Source organism: Clarias gariepinus, chromosome 21, assembly GCF_024256425.1.
Source record: "Clarias gariepinus isolate MV-2021 ecotype Netherlands chromosome 21, CGAR_prim_01v2, whole genome shotgun sequence".
Taxonomy (NCBI): Eukaryota; Metazoa; Chordata; class Actinopteri; order Siluriformes; family Clariidae; genus Clarias; species Clarias gariepinus.
The window spans coordinates 14,796,966-14,816,093 of NC_071120.1; the positions used below are offsets into that span (position 1 = coordinate 14,796,966).

A 19,128-nucleotide genomic window follows, 5' to 3' on the forward strand; every position below is an offset into this window, starting at 1 on the left:
ATCTCACTAATGAGCACATTGTTGATTGTTGAGCCTTTTAACCTAATGATGCTCCAATACTGGCCCTTGAGAATCCCAGAAAACTGTAAAAATTAATTTTCCAGCTGAGGGTTGACTTATAAACCTTTTCTTGGTCGATGGTTGAGGCTTCTTCCCTCTGCATCCTCTTCACTATACTTCTAACTTGCTTAGCCAGTTAGGTTTCAAGTTCAAGTAGGCTTTGTCACTTCAACCATATACAGTTAGTACACAGTGAAACGAAACAATGTTCCTTCAGGACTAAGGTGCTAAATGCAACATAAATTAACAGAAAAACTAAACTAGCTAACTAAGAGGCTAGTTAGCTGGCTAGCAGAGACGAGACACATAGTCATCACATAAGTTACAACAAAAATTTACAAAAACTAATTAGCTAAGTAAGACTATCTACAGGTTTTACAGACAACATAAAGGGCACGTGTAAATATGCAAACGAGCAACAACAAAGTGACAGTGCAAAACCACGACATAACAGAACATAAAATATGGTGTTGAGGTAGTGGAGAAACAGTAAATATTCCTTAACACAGCAGCAAGAATGGAGGAATTAGTGCAAAAAGTAATGAATATTGTGCAAAAGAGATAAACAGTGAAGCATTTACAGATTGGTGTGTACGATAGTTTGGTAGTGTAGGTCAGTGTGTCTCCACTTGTGTTGATTAGTCAGTCCAGTCTCAATGTTTTGAGGTAGTTGAGTTATGCTGAGTGATTGTGTGTGTGTGTGTGTGTGTGTGTGTGTGTGTGTGTGTGTGTGTGTGTGTGTTTTATCAGTCCAGTCCCTTTTTGTTGAGAAGACTGATGGCTTGTGGAAAAAAGCTGTTGCACAGTCTGGATGTGTGTGCCCGAATGCTTCGGTATTTTTCCAGATGGCAGGAGTGTGAAGTGTGTGTGAGAGGGGTGTGTCCGATCAGCCACAATGCTGGTGGCTTTGCGGACGCAGCGTGTGGTGTAGATGTCTTCAATAGAGGGGAGAGAGACCCCGATGACCTTCTCTGCTGGCACAATTCCCAAACCAGACAGTGATGCAGCTGCTCAGGATGTTCTCGATAGTCCCTCTATAGAAGGTGGTCAGAATCGGTGGTGGAAGCTGGGCCTTCCTCAGTCTTCTCAGAAGGAAGAGATGCTGTTGGGCTTTTTTGTGCAGGTTTCAACATAAATATTCCACAGTGCAGGTTTCAACATAAACATTCCACTTGCCATATGGACTTGTTAATGAATTTAAAGGTCCCATATTGTACTCAATCGGGAAACAGCCCTTCACTGAAATAAGTGAGGGAACAAAATGTTTTCCCCAACCATTAAGCCTTTGCCTGTTTTCAGGCATTTCAATAGCAACAGGTCTATTGTGTTTGAGGACTTCACTGTGAAGTAGTACTCTTACATCCAGTGTTAACCTGTGTAGCAATATAACAGCTAAAATACTACTGAGCTAAATCTCTAGGCTAGGCTAGCCACATTAGCATGCTAGTTATAGTACATAGCATTCTAGAATCAATTCATTTAAATTTAATTTTTTTACAGTGATTTTAACAATGAGTGTTATTATAAATCAGCTTTACAGAAATGCATCAGTTTGTCACTACCTTCCCAGCCAGGTAGGTTGAATTTAATGTACATAACGCAAAGTTGTATTTATTTGTGGGTGCAAAATTCAGCAGCTCTTAAAAAACACATTGGAGACCCTTGTAAAAGTCTAACGATAGTCAAAAAGTGAATTCTGCATAATGGGTCCCCTTTAAGATCTGTTCATCCCTTGTTGCTGGGTGTTTCCCTTTTGAGGAACAATTCAGACGAGGGAATACGGATCATTTTTGGCAGGCAGAAATCAGCAACTGGTACCACAGCCTGCATTGCCTTTTCATGCAGGTCTCTTTGGAAATGAAATACTCTAATGGATATAAAACCTATCGAGTTGATATTTCGGCTATAAAATTCAGCCTTGTGCTCAATTTTTCTGCTACAATTATGCATTTTGTGTGAATAATACATGAGCATACTGTTCCTGGAGGGGACCTTATGGTGTGAAAACCTCACGTATAATCCAGTGCAGTTGCGATTACCAGGCAAAGGAGCGATTCTCCGAACGCTCAACGGTGTGCTCTTTATCTTTGTCTCTCTCCCCACACTTCACGCACATGCAGCGTTTTGTCTCCACTGGGCTGTCGCGGGGATGGATGCTGCTGACCGGCTGAAGCAAGAGGTGTGTGTGTTTGTGTGTGTGTGTGTGAGTGCGTGTCTTTTCTCTCGTTCTTCCACATCCCCTCCCTTCTTCACTCTTCATGCTTCACAAGCTCACACATAATCCTTTTTTCGTAACATGAGTGTACCAGAGAAAGGCTCACGTTACAAAATCAGCTACCTTTATTTCAATCACTGCTTTTCTGCTGCTTGTACAACACTCGTGAGGACAGGAGCATCATTTGCTGTCTCTGCCTTGCTTTTCTCCACCACGTGCCTGCAAGAGAGGCTGTTAGGACGCACTGGGAGTGTCTGTGCAGAGCGCTGAGGGGACATGCTCAGGCCGGCCAGCCAGGACTGTAGCAGCACACTCTTCTGCTTTGGCTGCTGGAAAGGACGAATGGTGGGCTTTAACCTCGCATGTTTGCATGTCTGCTGACTGAATGCATTCTGTTTTCACCTGCTACAGCTGCTTTCAACTAGCAATAGACTTGTTTTTTATGTTATTGTATTGTATTTCCGTTGTCTGTTCATTGCAGCTGGATTAAATAGCATGATTGTGATTTTAAAGAGAAAAAAGAAATCACCATATTTATCCTTTTTTAGCACAAATACATTTTCTAATTTCTGAAACCTTGAAGATTTTAAGGTAGCAGGTTAGCATGTATGCTGCTTCAATTAATTTGCTTGTCCACCTTCTTCTCATCCATTAACACCTGGTTAGTACTGGTTAACACTGCTCGATCTCGACTGAGTCTAAATGCATCAACATTTTTGGGCAAACAAATATATGTTTGTGTGTGTGTATGTATGTATACATGTAATCCACACAGGTAGTTTTAATTTTATGTCATCATACTTTACCTGCTACAGCCCTCAGTATGAATGCCAATTTAATGTATACAGTAACACAATTACACAACTTAAAAAAAGTCTTATTACCTGTCACTTTCTGATCACTGTCCGTGCTGTTTATAACCCGTGTTTGGCAATTATTCTACTCTCTTTTGGCAAAAGGATAGTTTGCACCTGCAAGGATGTACAGTAGTACCAGTCAAAAGTTTAGACCTATCTTATAATTAAATTTTTTTGTTTTGTTTTTTTGTTTAATTTCAAAACTATGAAGTAAAACATTAATAATTTGGTAATTATTTCTGGAACAGTTCTTGCAAGAAGAGTATTGTGAAGTGCATTTGCGAAACCCATGAAACACCATTTTGAAACTGGCTCTCGTGAAGACCAGAAAGAGCAAAACCTACCTCTGCTGCAGATGAGAAGTTCATTTAGAGTTACCAGCCTCAAAAACACCAATTATAACAGTACAGGACCTCAGATTAGGGATGTTATAAAGGCTTTATAGAGTATAAGTAGCAGACACATCTCTGTATCAACTGTTTAAAGGAGATTATTGTATATTTTGGACGCCTTCAGCATTGTTTAAATAAATATCAGGAAAAAGACCATGGAGTTTTGGTGTGTTCTTAAAAACTTAAGACTATGTTAAAACTATCTCTTGGTTAAACCATTATCTTTTATTAATATGTAAGACTAAATGTAGTGGTTGTTTACATTTTAAGTAGGCTAAGGTGGCTGGTGGCTGTTTTAGAAGGCTGTCATGATCTTTTATCATACTTTTATATTACGACCACACAATATTTCATGACTTTATTGTTTGACAAATAGTGATTTCTACAATTATTTAAGTTTTGCATTGTTGGCAAGAAAGTGGTTGTTAGTTAGCAGTCATGAGTAAAGTACACTTGAGTAAAAGTAGACACACCATAGATCGAATGTTACTCAAGTAAAATTAGAAGTTGACTGTTTAGATGTCTACTTGAATAAAAGTACAAAAGTACTCATCATCAGATTTACTCAAGCTCTGTGTGTGTACAAGCTCTACAGTACAGCCCTCCCACCCCACCCTGTTGTGCACATGCTGTTTTCATTACTTCATGCAAGCAGCTCCCCTTTTGATTTAAGAACCCTGAAGAGTTATTAAGCATGTCACATAGTGAACACGATTACCTCATAGTGGTCAGCAGGTGGCAGACTTCCTGCTCCAAAAACTACACACCACTGTAATTATGAAATGCAGCACCACACACAAATGTAGTCAAGTAAAAGTACAGATATTTCCTGTACAATGTATTTTAATAAAAGTGAAAAAAACATTTTAAAATATAACGTAGTATAATAAATTAAACTACTCAAGTACAGATCTGTGAAATGTTTACTTAAATACAGTAACAAAATAAAGCTAAGTAGTCACCATCCACCTCTGCTATTAGATACAAGTTTCAAAGTGTTGATTTAAGCATAATTTTTTTAATTCATTTTGTTAAAGGGTGTATAAACATGGATATACTTACATTTCTCAAGGATAAAGTGGAAAGGTTTAGGAGGGGGGGGATGCTTTCAACCCAAATTCAGTCTGACTTGTCCACTGCACCTTCAATCAAAACACACGTTGAAACCGGAAGGCCATAATTTAGGAAACAGATCTTCTTACACTTGCCACCTCTCACACCCTCTGTTAATTAGACCTGTTCAGAGTACTAGCTGATGTCCGGAGGCAGGACATGGAAATTACTTTTAAAATTGGAGTTGATAGCCCAAGATGTATCCATGTGCCATATAGTGTAGTTTAAATGTTATTTATACGTTTTTATTTTAGTAAATGGGAAGAGAATTTTTTCCCCCTGTATACATACTACTGTTGTTTAAATGTGTCTAGTGTTTGTAGGAATGTCATTGTAGAGTCAATTATGTTGGGTAAATGTGTGCGTATGTGTGTTTGTTTGTAGGCTGAATCAGGCTATGGTTCAGAAACCAGTCTACCCCACCATGGATCCATGCTTTCCCTCACTTCTGCCACCAGCGGCCTTTCAACCACCTCTACTTCCTCCTTTAGGGTAAAAAAAAAAACTCTCATTAAGTCATAACATTCTGTGCTTACCTTTTAGCTACTCCAGTGTTTCTCAGTTTTTTTAGAGTTTATTTGGGTAGGCCACCCGGCTGCTGAAGTATATTAAGCCACCCATTATTTACTATTACAGTGGAACCTTGGATTGTGCTTCATTCTCAGTGTGCGTAGGTCACTCGTATAATCAACTTCCGTGCGTGTGTACTGTTTATCATAACAATGTGTTTATCATAACCGTGTGTGCGCGCTCGCACAAATGAAATCACTACAAATTAACCTGCACTTTACCTTTTGAAAAGACAGTTGTGTGTGTGTGTAAAGCTAAAGTAAAGGGAAGAGGAGGAATTAGCAAAAGAAATAAAACAAATTAACCTGCACTTTACCTTTAAAAAGAATCGCGACAGAGCAGTTTTTCTGTGTAGAGCAGAGAGACAGAGTGTGTGTGTGTGTGCGTGCGTGTGTGTGTGTAAAGGAGAGAGTAGGAGAGGTGTGTGTGTGTGTGTGTGTGTGTGTGTGTGTGTGAAGGCGAGACGAGGAAGAGGAGTGTGTGTGAAGGCAAAAGGAGAGAGAGGAGACATAAAATAAAATGTTTTGCGCGCACACGTGGTCACAGTGTTATAGTAAACAGTACACGCGTGCACGGATGTCGATTATACCAGTAAGAGACGCCCACTAAGACCCATCAGGGGAGATGATTATCTACAATTCCGCAGCCCAAGAGAGAGAAAAACCGTTGGCTCAGTTGTGATCACGTGACGCTCGGCGTTAAAACAAGAAGCGCCTTCGTGATACATGATACTTGGTACTCGTAAACCAGGACTTGTTCGTTTTTTTTTTTTTGTTTTTTTTTTGCTCGTCTTGCGGAACACTCACAACCTGTGTTTCTCGCAATCCAAGGTTTCACTGTATATTATGATTCTTAGTATACAGCACTAAGAGCTCACTAAATATGTCTCATAAAAAAAGACATATTAATGCAATGAGAGCTGAGTATGTCTCATTGCATGAACATGTTTCTATGATTAATATGTATTGAAATGTATTTCTGAATAAATGCGTTGTTTAATGTTGTTCACTGTGCAGAAAGGCAACAGTCTCAGAGAGAAACTAGCAGAGATGGAGACATTCCGGGACATTCTGTGCAGACAAGTGGACACACTGCAGCACTACTTTGACAGCTGTGCAAGTGCAGATTACAGAGATGAGTTCTTCAGTGACAGAGGTGGGATATTAAAACTTTGTTTTTTCTTTTTTTGACAACTTTTGTATTTTAATGTTCAACTCAAACCGTGTCCATGTATTTTGTCATGGACCAATGTCCATTGTTTTGTTTTTTTTAAACAGAAAATGCTTCAGATTTTATGCGCCAATTATTGTTATTTTACAGTAAACCGTGAAAAATGCACACACACACAGACGTATATCTTGTTTAATCCTCTAGACATGCAGTATGCAAGTGAGTGTATGAACATTGCTGCTCTAAACACTTCTGCTTTTGCACACACATGCAAAAGGCTCTGGTATATAAACTGAGTGTGTACATAATGCTGCCAAGTTAGATGACCGAATCTACACACTGAGTTGTAAAGCTGTGTGATATCTTAAAATTTTTTAGAACCTCAAGATAAGTAATACTTTTCCTTGTATTTAATTGTTTTATGTGGTGCATAGACATAACATTCTGTCATTATGTCTATGCGTTGTTTCATTTTTAAAAGAATTTCTAGTTTAACTAGTCCTGGTTTCAGTGTCAACACTATGAACTCTATGTAGAGGAGGAAAACTAAAAGTAAACACAAGCAAAAGACATTTGTCCTACCTGCAGAAATTATTTTATTGGTAGTTGAAATATAACAATATATAACAACAATATTATTTTATTTGTAGTCAAGTAATAGAACTATTTTAACCTGCAGTAATTGAGGATGATGAAGATGATTTTCCCACCTTACGGCCGGATGGCGATTACCTTCTCAACAGCAACAGCAGTAAAGAGAAGTGTAAGTATGACTGCAGGTCCTCTTCATTAATTTTTTTTTAAATAATAAATTCTTGACAACATTGCTTGGCAATTAAAGGTACTATGTTAAGACTTAAATAGTCAGCATAGGTAAAACAGATAGAGCCACAGGCAGGTGTTTCTGTAAGTCCTGCAGAGACAAGTTATTTGGTCTACAAATATATGCTTTGTTTCCCTCCAGTTTACACACAGAAATCAAACGAGAAAAAAAAAAAGTCTAATTGAGCTCACAAATGCAACAGTGGTCCTGGAGTATGCCTTGTCCTGCACATTTTAGTGTTTTTTTTTTTGCTTTACCACACACACTTCTGTTCAACAAAGGCTAATTAGTTAACGTGGGTGTGCTGGAAACAGAGAAAACACTAAAATGTGCAGAGCAAGGAACCACTGATTTATATTGTTGACATTCTTGTCCTTTTACCCGACTGGTTATTTTGTGCAGAAGGCAACAAAAAGACAGTCAGCGTTATACATACCACTTATCTACAGCGAGCTGATGATATATCTGACAGTTTCCTTATACTATTTCAATTTTGCTGTCACTGTCGATATCCACCATCAACATCACCCATAGGATGACGCCACACTATTGTCACACTAAATTTTAAGACACCACCCTCCCTTATAATCTGTTGTAATTTACCATCAGATTAAGACATGATTTGTTTTTTTTTTGGTAACCAAACTACAAATGATTCCTGAAAGTTTATAAATTCTCCTCCTCAATCCCGCAGCCACACGGCAAAGCCAGGTCATGTAGTGTATTTAAAAAAAAAAACAAATCTCAAATTCCACCAAGTTGTTGATGACTTAATGTAGTTTTACAGTATATATGTTTATCTCTTTTATATATAAAAAAAAAAGAATTAAAGCAGAATGTTCACAGTATACTTTTTGCACTTTCTGAAACAATTGAAATCAGTAGCGTTCTAACTATAGACAAATATGTTGGTAGTATTAATAATAATAATAATATTAATAATAATGATAATAGTAGTGAAGCTACTGTAGGAAGAAACTAGAGCGCAGTGTCCTGCTGTCCCCATTTTGTTTAAGTAAAAACTTATTTTACATAAAAAAATATATAATAATAATTGGACTTTTAAAATTTTCTTTCCAGGATAAGCATTTCCTCTGTAGTTTCACATATTAAATGTTTTTTTTTTTTTTTCGACATTAGATGTTGTTCTTTGCAGGTCCTATTGAAAAAGCAATTTTATTTTGTACAGGCAGCTTATATTAAAATATATAGCATGCTGAACATGTCTGATCATTACTATATTATAAGCTACATGGAAAAGAGGACATGGGGGGAAAAAACATGGTTTGTCTCTGTTCTTGCTTTAGTATACTCGACCAGCTCCAGTGGGCCGATTGGAATTGATTTCAAAGGTGAAGCCATCACTTTTAAAGCCACCACAGAAGGCATACTCTCTACAATGTCCCACTGCATCGAGATCATGGTCAAGCGTGAGGAGACCTGGCAGAAACGACTGGACAAAGTATGTCTAATAATTAAATAATATCCAGTGGTTGTAATTGCCTGCATTGGATTTTGGAGGGAGGATTGTGTTTCGTTTATACAAGTGATACTGTAGATAATACTCCACGACCGGCAGTGTGACGATCGTTTTTTTCCCAAACCTAGCTAAGTTTATACTGTAATCTTCAAATTCAAATTTAAATTTTATTTGTCACATACAGAAGTCATACACAGTACGAAATGTAGTGAAATGCTTATACGACTGCCCGTGACCCTAAAGGAGAATTAAAGCTTATAATAGAAATAAATATGAATAAAAGAAACAAGATAGAAAAATTTAATAGAAGGAAATTAAATTAAACTACGAAAAATAGAACTAAAAATAAAAATAGAAATATGCTGTACATGAAAAATAGAAATATACTGTACAAATTGAAATATACTGTACTGTACAAGAGCATTTAGGAAATTGAGAAAATTTTATATTTTGTAAGAAAGATGGTGTGCAAATATGCATAGAACAAAGTGACTTTGTGCAAAGGTTATTAAAGTGTCTTTGTGCACTGGTCCAGGATGTAAACGTAACCATGTAATGTAGATGTGAAGGTAGGTGTGCGTGGAATTGTGTTAGTTCTGCATAGAATCTTGTGTTAGTTCTGCATAGAATCTAGTTCTGCAATCTTGGCCCTTTTGCCGCAGTGATAAAGGTAACATCTGAAAACTTCTTTGGATAAAGTAGTGATGAAGCCAATAATTTGCTGGGCAAAAAAGGATAATGCCTTCAGGAGGACAGGACACTGTCGTAATCCTCATTTTCATTACTCGCTGTCACTGTCTATAAATTTACTTGTGAGTTCCCAAGTAAATTTAAAAGGGGAGGCTTGACACATATCTGAAATAAATAAATAGTTGTCTTGTCAGCTTTTGTGGTAAAAATGTGTATATAGTAAAGTTCTGTTTGTTTTGTGCGTTTTTTTTTCCCCCAGTGTTGGAGTTGGAGCACTTGTATTTCATAAAATTGTGCTAACGTTGCTTTTATGTAAGAAGTTGATCCACTGTATTTAGGATAAATGACTTGAGATGCCTAAAACTTTCAGCATTTGAGAAAGTGTTCTAGTCTTCTTGTCTATGGAGTTGAAACCATAGAGGAAATTTGTTGGAAGGACTTCGCACTAGTAAGCAGATCATTATCACTTTCACACATCTGTGCAAAGCCAGGAAGGACGACTGGAAAAATATTTAAGAACTACAAGCAACAGTGTTCTGGACCTATCAGTAAAAATAGATTTTCTGTAAGAAATACAGGTAATAAAGAATGGGACTCTTGTGTTTAAACACATTTACACCTTTAGGCTGAATGATGTCTACACTTATGACTAATGTGTATAAGATATTTTTATTAGAATTAAATAATATCTGCAGCTATCTCTTACTAATGCAAACTTCTGCTGTTAACCACGTGGGGTTGCATTCTTTGAAATCTGTGCTAATTTATCCGAGCACTTATTCACAGATCCTTGTTACACTGCTGTAACATCTCTTTGTAAAGTTTAGACTGGCCCAGCCAGTTCTTGCTTGTACAGCTGAAAATCTTAGCAAGTCAGGAAGTACTTAAATTCCATTCCATTTGGAGCACATGCAAAGTGAAGGGGTGTGGATCTGTGGGCGTATACCGGTTGAAAAGAAATTTGCAGCCCAGCAGATAACCTGCAGAGTCGTCTGACTCAAGTTCACTAATCTGTGTACTATATGGATACATCCTAATATGTCAACCTGGTTATCCACACTAAAGCCCTGGGTGCTCTGGGCGGCCGAGTCTGAACTGAATTGGATTCCAGAGCTACATTTTTGCAGTAGGTTTTACCTGTTCTCTGTTGTATGTGTGGTAGCTTTGCTCAACTTATCTTGAACTTTGAACTTTTTAAATTGACACAATTCTTGAAATTATGGAATAACTATAAAACTTTGTGAGTTTTTCCAGTTCTGTCTAAGCATTATACATAGACATAAGTGTTTTATTTAACTATTAATTGTTGTTTTCTTGGTCCTGTTAGTACATTTATACATTTTGACTGTTCTTGGCAGATCATTGTTTGGTTTGGTGACTTACGTGGCCTCATGTGCCACTCCTTAGCAGGTGTGATTTAAACAAGATGTAAATGTTAATGTTTGTTTCAGTTACACTAAAACACAAATAGGTGTGTGGTGTGTGTAGCTTCAGTTGCTTAAGCAGTTGATTTAAAAGATTGAGCTAACCTACCATGTCTTATACTTATAGTGACACTGTAAAATAAAAGAGTATCTGTATAGAAGCACTTGAACAACACATCTTTATAAGACTTTTTGAAGTTTAATTATTCCCCTTTTTACTTTTCTTGTTCTTTTGCGTCTTGGTGGAGGTTATATATATATATATATTTTTTTTTTTCCTAATAAGGGCATAGACACAACCCCAAAGCCAAACCCAATTTCAGAAACAGAACTTCTGTTAACAATAGGGCTTCACCTGCTTTCTTTCCCTTGGCTTTATTGTCTGAAGCCTGAAAGTAGAGGTAGAACCTGTTAGAACACAAATGTCTTGATGGGCGAGAATCTACGCCTCATAGTTTTTATTTGTGTAGCGTAACTTGTCTGCTTTGATCAGTGTAAAAAGGATACAATACTGTAGTATGGTGTCCAGGTTTTATGATCATGGTCATGGTTTTTTTTTTTTATTATTTCTTACTGACACCAAGATTTTAGATTCAGATTGCTTGTTATTGCACATATCTACTTTCCTTGTTTAGTCTTTAAGGTAAAAGTAAGATCTTACCCTTTTTTACAAGGAAATGGAACAAAGGAGGAAAATAGAAGAGTCCTATACTTCAGCCATAACAGAACTAAAGAAGAAACCTCACTATGGAGGACCAGACTATGAAGTAAGTCAGTCTACTTTTGAAGTATAAACAAAACTGTTTGCATGATATTGGATAGGATGGAAAATACGTGTAATTAAATATACCGACATGTTTTTTTAGGAGGGGCCAAACAGTCTTATCAATGAAGATGAATTCTTTGATGCTGTGGAAGCAGCATTGGATAAGCAAGACAAGATTGAGGAACAGGTAGGCTTTAAGTATACTGAGAATTAATTGTTCAGAGTTTAAAAATTTTCTTTTAGTGTGATGCTATATAAAGTGGATTTGAATAACAGACTTGCAAACAAGTTCTGTCCCAGGAGCACGGTCCTAAATTGTAATCGTTCATAAGTTCCAGAGAGTCTTACACCCCTATCTCACCTATGCAGGGTCAGTGCGGTTTTGCACGGTGGTCGTAAGTATGGTTTATCACGATTTACAGCAAATTTTTGCATTTTTGGCATAGTTTCTAACCTTTCTGCATAAAAAATTACACACATTTATATTTTTTGGTCGGTCCTCATGGACCCTGCGGAATGTAAGGACACCGCGAGTCAAACTGCATAGGTGAGACAGTGGTGTTATACACCTTTGGCACAATTGTATAATGTAAAGCATAAAAAACACACAGGTTTGGTTACACATTATACTCTCACGAGACTGCGCCTTCAAATCGCGAAGGGAATCAGCATAGTTGACGAAGCGGGGTCAGCTGACCTCGTCTAAGGGTAGCCCAGAGAAGACAACACTACATGGTGTTTACTGCGCGCTTGAACGGACGCCATTTTGTCTCAGAGCTGTATTAGACTGTGAACTCTGTCTTATTAAGGATTTTTCCAAAAATTTTGATTATTCACCATCGGGACAGCTTTACAGGACAACCATTTTCTATCATCGTGCTCCTGGACTGATTCATTATAAACCGGCTGACTCAATTTTCCCACACGCGCACATATACAATATACAGGACTTTGAACATTTTATACATTTACTTACACACAAAAAATATTGTATATAATTGTAAATATTGATATTTGGTGCACTGCAGTGTAAATTTTTTTGTACAATGCATGTGAGCTACTTCCGCGATTTGTTCACATTTATGAATGTTCGTAGACCCGCAGTCTGTGTAAAAATTTGTAACTCAAATGTTCGTAAGTTGGGGACTTACTGTACGCCTCTATAAATTAACTGCTTTCAGCATGGTTAATCTGAATTAATGATGTAAAACATTCAACACAAAACTCTGGATGACCAATGTTAAAGATTTTTTTTTTACTTATTGGATAAAATGTGCTGCTTGATTCTAAGTAGAAATTTCTACAGTTCTGTACATTTTAGGAAATGGTTGTATTTGTGCTTCTCGGGCATTAATGCAGTGAAATAATGCAGATTATGTCTTGTTGTATAGTATGGGTGGCACATTAGTGTAGTGAATGTAGGTTACTGTATTTGTGTAGACAAAGTGTATTAATCTGGATAGGTACCGGATTCATAATAAGATGAATCCATTATACAGTATACCAAATTTATAACTTATTATTATTATTATTATTATTATTATTATTATTATTATTATTATAATTAGTAAATGCTTTAGGCATACCATGCTGGATAACATACAGAGAAACATGACACAGATAGTAACACAAGCTCCAGATTGAAGAGAGGGCCCTGGAGCTGTGAGGTGTTGCTGTAAATAAATATATATGTATAATAAATTAAAACAGGTGACAGTATTTAAAGTCTTTCTGCCAAAATTGTTCTTGAGATTTTACAAACTTTTAATTTTTTACTTCTTTATATTTTTTTCAGACAGAGAAGTGCAGGAGCTCTTGGCCAGTTACACTCAGCTCCACAAATAATGCTCACAAATACTCCAACAAGGTACCTGACTGAAAACACATTTAAATACAAAGACACAATTTTTAGGCAACATAAAAAAGCACATTACCGTTGTAATTTTTTTCTGCCTAACCATACGTTGTTTTATCTGTACCTTCACCCGAAACCTTAAGGAAATTATTAATATTAAAGTTGGTCAGAGGAATGTGCGTACATTCACTTTTCCATGGAGCTAATGTTTGATAGAGGTTTTGTAAGCTTTACTGTTAACTGTCACATGATGATCCCTCATCCTTTATATGCAGCAGTCATTAAGCAATAATATTAATTCTAGTACAATTTTAGTGTTCACTGCTCACTTTAAGCTGTGTTTACAATCTTGGTGACTTATCGACATATCTCTCAATTAAATGAATATTTTGATAACGTCCAGTACAAAGATTGTACCTTTTGACTGAAGATCCATCCGCAGAAATATGCTTGGCATGAAAGACTTCTTCAGTCTTGTCATAATTCCATTTTGTTCAAACAGATATGACTTTTCTCACTACAGGCATAATCTTATCTGTGCTGTTTGCAGGTGTAGTAGATAGAGGCTAGGGAGAGACACTAAAACCATCATATCTACTGTAGGTCTAACTGTGTTTCCTGTTTTTCTGATGTGTGGTGATGGCTCTGTCTTTACTCTGTCTTTTTTACTCCCTTTCTCTTTCTCCCCTGGTTTAGCCTCTTAGTCATGCCTCCTCAGTGTCATCTCTCGACTTAGTCAGTGCTTCTGATGATGTGCACAGACTCAGTGCTCAGGTATAGTGTTTTGTCAGTGTCCCAATGTTGGGCAAGGTTTCTTTCAATACCTTCATCTGTCACTTTTGACTCCCATCTACAGTACCGTCACTGACAGAGAGAAAAGTGTGGCATAGACAAAGGAATCTGTCTGTCTGTCTGTAAATTCTGTAGATAACAAGCACTTTCCTTTGGTTTATATTCTAAAGTTATTATTCTTAGTTAGTGACCTAGTTACCCCTTGTAAGGATCTATCCAATAATGGAAACTTAGGCACTTTTGTTAGTCGCTCTGGTTAAAAGCGTCTGGCAAATGCCTAAATGATAACATATCTAATCAAAGGAGAAAGAACCAAGAAAATGGTGATTTCTTCTGAAGCAGCTTTACATGCACTGTGATAAACCCAGTAAACATTTAGCATTCAAAGCTTAATTAAGGGTTTTTATGTTTCAGTTTTGTCTAAGAGCAGTTAACCTGACTGACACATCTATTTATTTTGTATAGGTGGAGGAAATAATACACAGTCACATGACCCACTCCTTACAAGATGTAGGTGGAGATGCTAATTGGCAACTTATTACTGAAGAGGGCGAGCTAAAGGCAAGTCAACCCTAAAGGATTTTTTTAAAATTCATTATTATTGACCAAGGCTGATTTAACTGAAGGGCGAATATTATGTACTATAAAACTGCTGGGACAATTAATGTTTTTTTTTTTTTTCTTTTTTTTTTTCTGCTTCTCTGTTTTGCAGGTGTACAGGAGAGAGGTGGAGGAGAACGGTGTCGTGTTGGACCCTCTTAAAGCCACAAATGCTGTTAAAGGGGTTACTGGCCACGAGGTCTGTCATTACTTCTGGGACACAGCCTTCCGGAATGACTGGGAAAGTAAGTACTATGCATTTTATCTGTTTATTTCTTTGAGAATGTTAATACTGAACCTGGATAGATAAACTCCTAATTTGATTTCTGTAAACCTTTCCCAGCAACTGTCGAAAACTTTAGTGTGGTAGAGAAATTATCGGACAACGCAGTCATTATTTACCAGACGCATAAGGTACAGTACAGTTAATCCCGTGCAAAATTATTTACAAGATCAACTGACGTGAAAAGGCACTTTTGTTAATCTGGGTGTGTTCATATCGCATTGTTGTAACGCATCCTTGCCCTTGATTCTGTTTTAGAGGGTGTGGCCTGCCTCACAAAGGGACATCCTTTATCTGTCAGTGATTCGTAAAATCCTGGCCACCAATGAGAATGAACCAGATACATGGATTGTGTGCAATTTCTCTGTGGATCATGACAGATACCCAGTAAGGGGTCATTGTTTTTGGTATGGTCTTTAATGAATGACAGCAAAAGCTAGTTAATTTGTTTGACAAAAAATTTAAAAGAAGTAATTTAACATTTAGCACAATAGAAATAGAGCTTATCAAATTAACTGTTACAGATATCATTAGTGTAATAAAAACACATTGACATTTGATAGTACTGACTATGCTTAAGAATTGTCATAATTTTTATATTTTAATTACCTTGTCAAAGTCTTGACCTTACTTTATTTTCCAGCCCACAAGCAGATGTATCCGTGCCAAAATCAATGTGGCCATGATCTGCCAGACGCTTGTCAGTCCACCAGAGGGCAACAAAGAGATCAGCAGAGATGATATCCTCTGTAAAATAACTTATGTAGCCAATGGTGAGTATATTAATTACCCTTTCTTTTTTACCCTTGAAACACTGATTTTCTAATGATGTTACTATTATCCTACCGCTGTGATTCGTTACATTAAAACGTACTTTACTGAATGTAGTGAACCCAGGTGGATGGGCACCAGCGTCAGTCTTGCGTGCGGTCGCCAGACGAGAATATCCAAAATTTTTAAGGCGCTTCAGTTCCTACGTTCAAGATAAGACCAGCAACAAACCAATCCTCCTTTAAAAAAGGTAATAAAAAAAGGTTAGCATTTGAGATGTTAAGGAGCATTTTCAATTATATTGTGCATGTTCCTTGACAGTATCTACATTTTACTGTAGGTTGCCTGTTCTGTGAGAATCGACCAGCCTCCCTTAAAGACATCCCTAAGAGGCCTTATCCATCCCAACACACTATAAATTCCAAGCAGTACAAGAGCTTCAGAGAACTAAAGAACAATTACTCAAATATTTTATCCACCGGTCAAGTGGACTACAGTGTCCTGGATCAGGAATATCAATGTTCTTATTCAGGGTTCCAGAAGATCACAAGGTATTCATTTTACATAATACTTACATGTACAGTGCAAGCTTTGTTTGTGCTTAGGGGATGGGTACTGGTTGTTTTTGTCTGCTTTGCCTTTTATAAGAGTTTAAGTGTTTACTTATGGCTTTGTAAAAAAAAAAAAAAGAAAGAAAAACGTATTCATATTTCTTGCACATTATCGTTTGACTTATGTTTATTAAAATTAAAACACTATAAACTTGAATACCTTTTACGAAAAGCTAACAGGTTTCTTTTGGTGCAGTGTAGCCTTTTTTCTGCCTTTTTTTGATCAATAGAGAATGTGAAGAGCTTTAAATTAAAACTTATTTTAGTGCTGTATGCTTTAATTTTATGTATATTATTTTGTGTATATGTATGTGACAGAGGTTAAAGTATGCAAAAGTTGAAGGAAAAAATAGCGCTATGATGAATTGAGTTGCCACATTCAGACACTGTCAACTCTTTAGAGAAGATTAAGCTCTACTTTTCTGTTTTTGTTTTGTAAAACATTTCACAAAATAATGCAGAACTACCTTTGTTTGAGCATTGGTTTTGGATATGTGCTTATGTTAGACAAAAGACATAAGTGTATTTACCAGCTATTTACTTATAATGGAAGAAAACCATTTTATTTGACCTGCATAAAATGAGTCATATTTATGTATATCCTTATTTGACAGAATAACGTGAAGCATATACACAAAGTGTTTTAGTTGTTGTTATTATTATTATTGTTGTTGTAGCCCTTGGTTGACCTTATTTTAGGGCTTCATTTTGTTTAACACAAAAATTTGTGTTGATGTTAATATTTGCACTAATTATAAAAGCGTTGCTTTACAATCAGTTTACACGTGTTGCCAAATGCGAATCATATGTATGAATGATTTTATAGAGAGTGGGATGTATGAAAAATAATACAGATTATTATAATGCTTGTTAATAGTAACACTGAGAGTTTCACTAAGAAATTTATTTGTAAATATGTAATAAGCAAATGTATCAGTCATATGTTAATTGCACTCTGAAAAGATTTATGCATATGATTATGTGAATAAACAGTTTCCTGCTTTATGGTGTAATGTACAATGTTGTTATTCATAATAATAATATTTAGTAGTAATAAAGGTCATATTTTTTCGAGAAAACAATTCAGCAACATTTATCAGGTAAAAATGTGGAATTATAGCAGTAAATTAATTCTATACACAAATTAATCGAGCGAATTCAAATTCAAAACGATTTGAATCACCTTGTGGAATGTAACTTAACACCAGTCAAGCACTGATTCAAAGCCAGCAAGCCAATTATCAGTAGCGTGCCAAAAGAGTTAATGCTGGTGCTACCGGAGATTAGTCATCTGCAGAACTCGCACTACCTCAGATTAACCTCTGTTTGTGTGTGTGTGAGAGAAAGAGAGAGCACTGTACATCGTTTCAGCAGTTCTGTCTGGTCTCAATGAGGCTCAGCCTATCAGCTGCAGTTTTTTTGGTGAGATATGATGCCGGGCGAGCTGATTGGCCAGTGCATACTCTGGTGAGGTGAGTGTCCTGTCTTTGCTTACCTAGAAGATTTTAAATATTCAGATATTTTCTGAAATGTTGGAATGAGACTTTGTCACTTCATATTCACATGGAGTGTACGGTGCATCTCAATAAATTAGAATATTGTGGAAGAGGTTTTTTTTTTGTAATTCTGAATTTGAAATTCTCATATTCTAGAATCATTACACATAAGATAAAATATTTTCTTTTAGTTTTAATTTTGATGATAGTGACTACAGCTCAGGTGGAACTGGTGGTGGTGTGGTTAGCACTGTTGCCTTGCACCTCCAGGGTCCGGGTTTGATTCTCGTCTCTATGTGTATGGAGATTGCATGTTCTCCCCGTGCTTGGTGTGTTTCCTCCCACAGTAAAGAGACCTGATTAGGCTAATTGGTGTTCCCAACCACCCTGTAGTGTATGTACACTATGTGTGTGCCCTGCAATGGATTGGCACCTTGTCCAGGGTGTACCCCTTTTCATGCCCTAAGTCTCCTGGGATGGGCTCCAAGCCTACCAGTGACCCTGAATACAGGATAAAGCGGTATAGAATATGAGATGAGACTTACAGCTCATGAAATAAAAAAATCCAGTATCTTAAAATTTCAGAACATTTGTAAAGAAAAAGTGTGCCAGGAAGCAACAGGGATAACTGCAGCCTTAAGAAGATGCACTGAACTAGACTGAGAAATGCACTGTATTTATACTGTATGTATGAATTACTCAGACTCTCAATTAAATATTTTACTGTTAGAAGATTTTTGATAAGCTATAAATTGAAATATTCCTCTTTATACCTCATGATTCGATAAAAAAAAATTAGCTCCATAAATTTAAAAAAATTATTTATTTATTTTTTGGCCATTTAGCCTCTGTATACCATCACACTGAATGTTAAATATAACTCTTAGGATGCGAGTCAAGACTTTTAATTTAATTCAAGTGATTTGACAGAAGTGTGTCATGAACCATTTAGGAAAATAGCTATTTTTATATGTAGCTGATTTGGGGTGTTACAATAAATAATTAAGCAAATAACTGACTAAGTAGTAGCATGGCTAGGTGTGGCCTGTTCGCTCATTACTCCATGACAAATCAAGCAGATAAAAGGCCTGAAGATAGTTCTAAAGTGACCACTTGAGGCCATCATTACGTTTAAAAAGAAACAAAATAAATCAATCAGA

The 19,128-nt window shown here is 36.6% G+C and overlaps 1 protein-coding gene across 2 annotated transcripts in view; it reads left to right on the forward strand.

Annotated features, from left to right (window-relative positions):
* The window catches only part of cert1a (ceramide transporter 1a), a 28,092-nt gene extending 10,624 nt beyond the window's left edge, over window positions 1–17,468 (forward strand). The window contains exons 4-18 of one of the 2 annotated variants that reach the window (XM_053481058.1): window positions 5,022–5,129; window positions 6,224–6,362; window positions 7,057–7,140; window positions 8,508–8,662; window positions 11,469–11,561; window positions 11,661–11,747; window positions 13,356–13,427; window positions 14,112–14,189; window positions 14,673–14,768; window positions 14,920–15,052; window positions 15,151–15,221; window positions 15,349–15,477; window positions 15,734–15,863; window positions 15,979–16,111; window positions 16,202–17,468. In XM_053481058.1, the coding sequence (XP_053337033.1) occupies window positions 5,022–5,129; window positions 6,224–6,362; window positions 7,057–7,140; window positions 8,508–8,662; window positions 11,469–11,561; window positions 11,661–11,747; window positions 13,356–13,427; window positions 14,112–14,189; window positions 14,673–14,768; window positions 14,920–15,052; window positions 15,151–15,221; window positions 15,349–15,477; window positions 15,734–15,863; window positions 15,979–16,106 (1,503 nt within the window). In that variant the 3' untranslated portion in view covers window positions 16,107–16,111; window positions 16,202–17,468. The remainder of the gene's footprint in view (window positions 1–5,021; window positions 5,130–6,223; window positions 6,363–7,056; window positions 7,141–8,507; window positions 8,663–11,468; window positions 11,562–11,660; window positions 11,748–13,355; window positions 13,428–14,111; window positions 14,190–14,672; window positions 14,769–14,919; window positions 15,053–15,150; window positions 15,222–15,348; window positions 15,478–15,733; window positions 15,864–15,978; window positions 16,112–16,201) is intronic. The other variant, XM_053481059.1, reaches the window with a different exon arrangement.
* Window positions 17,469–19,128: the final 1,660 nt, after the last annotated feature.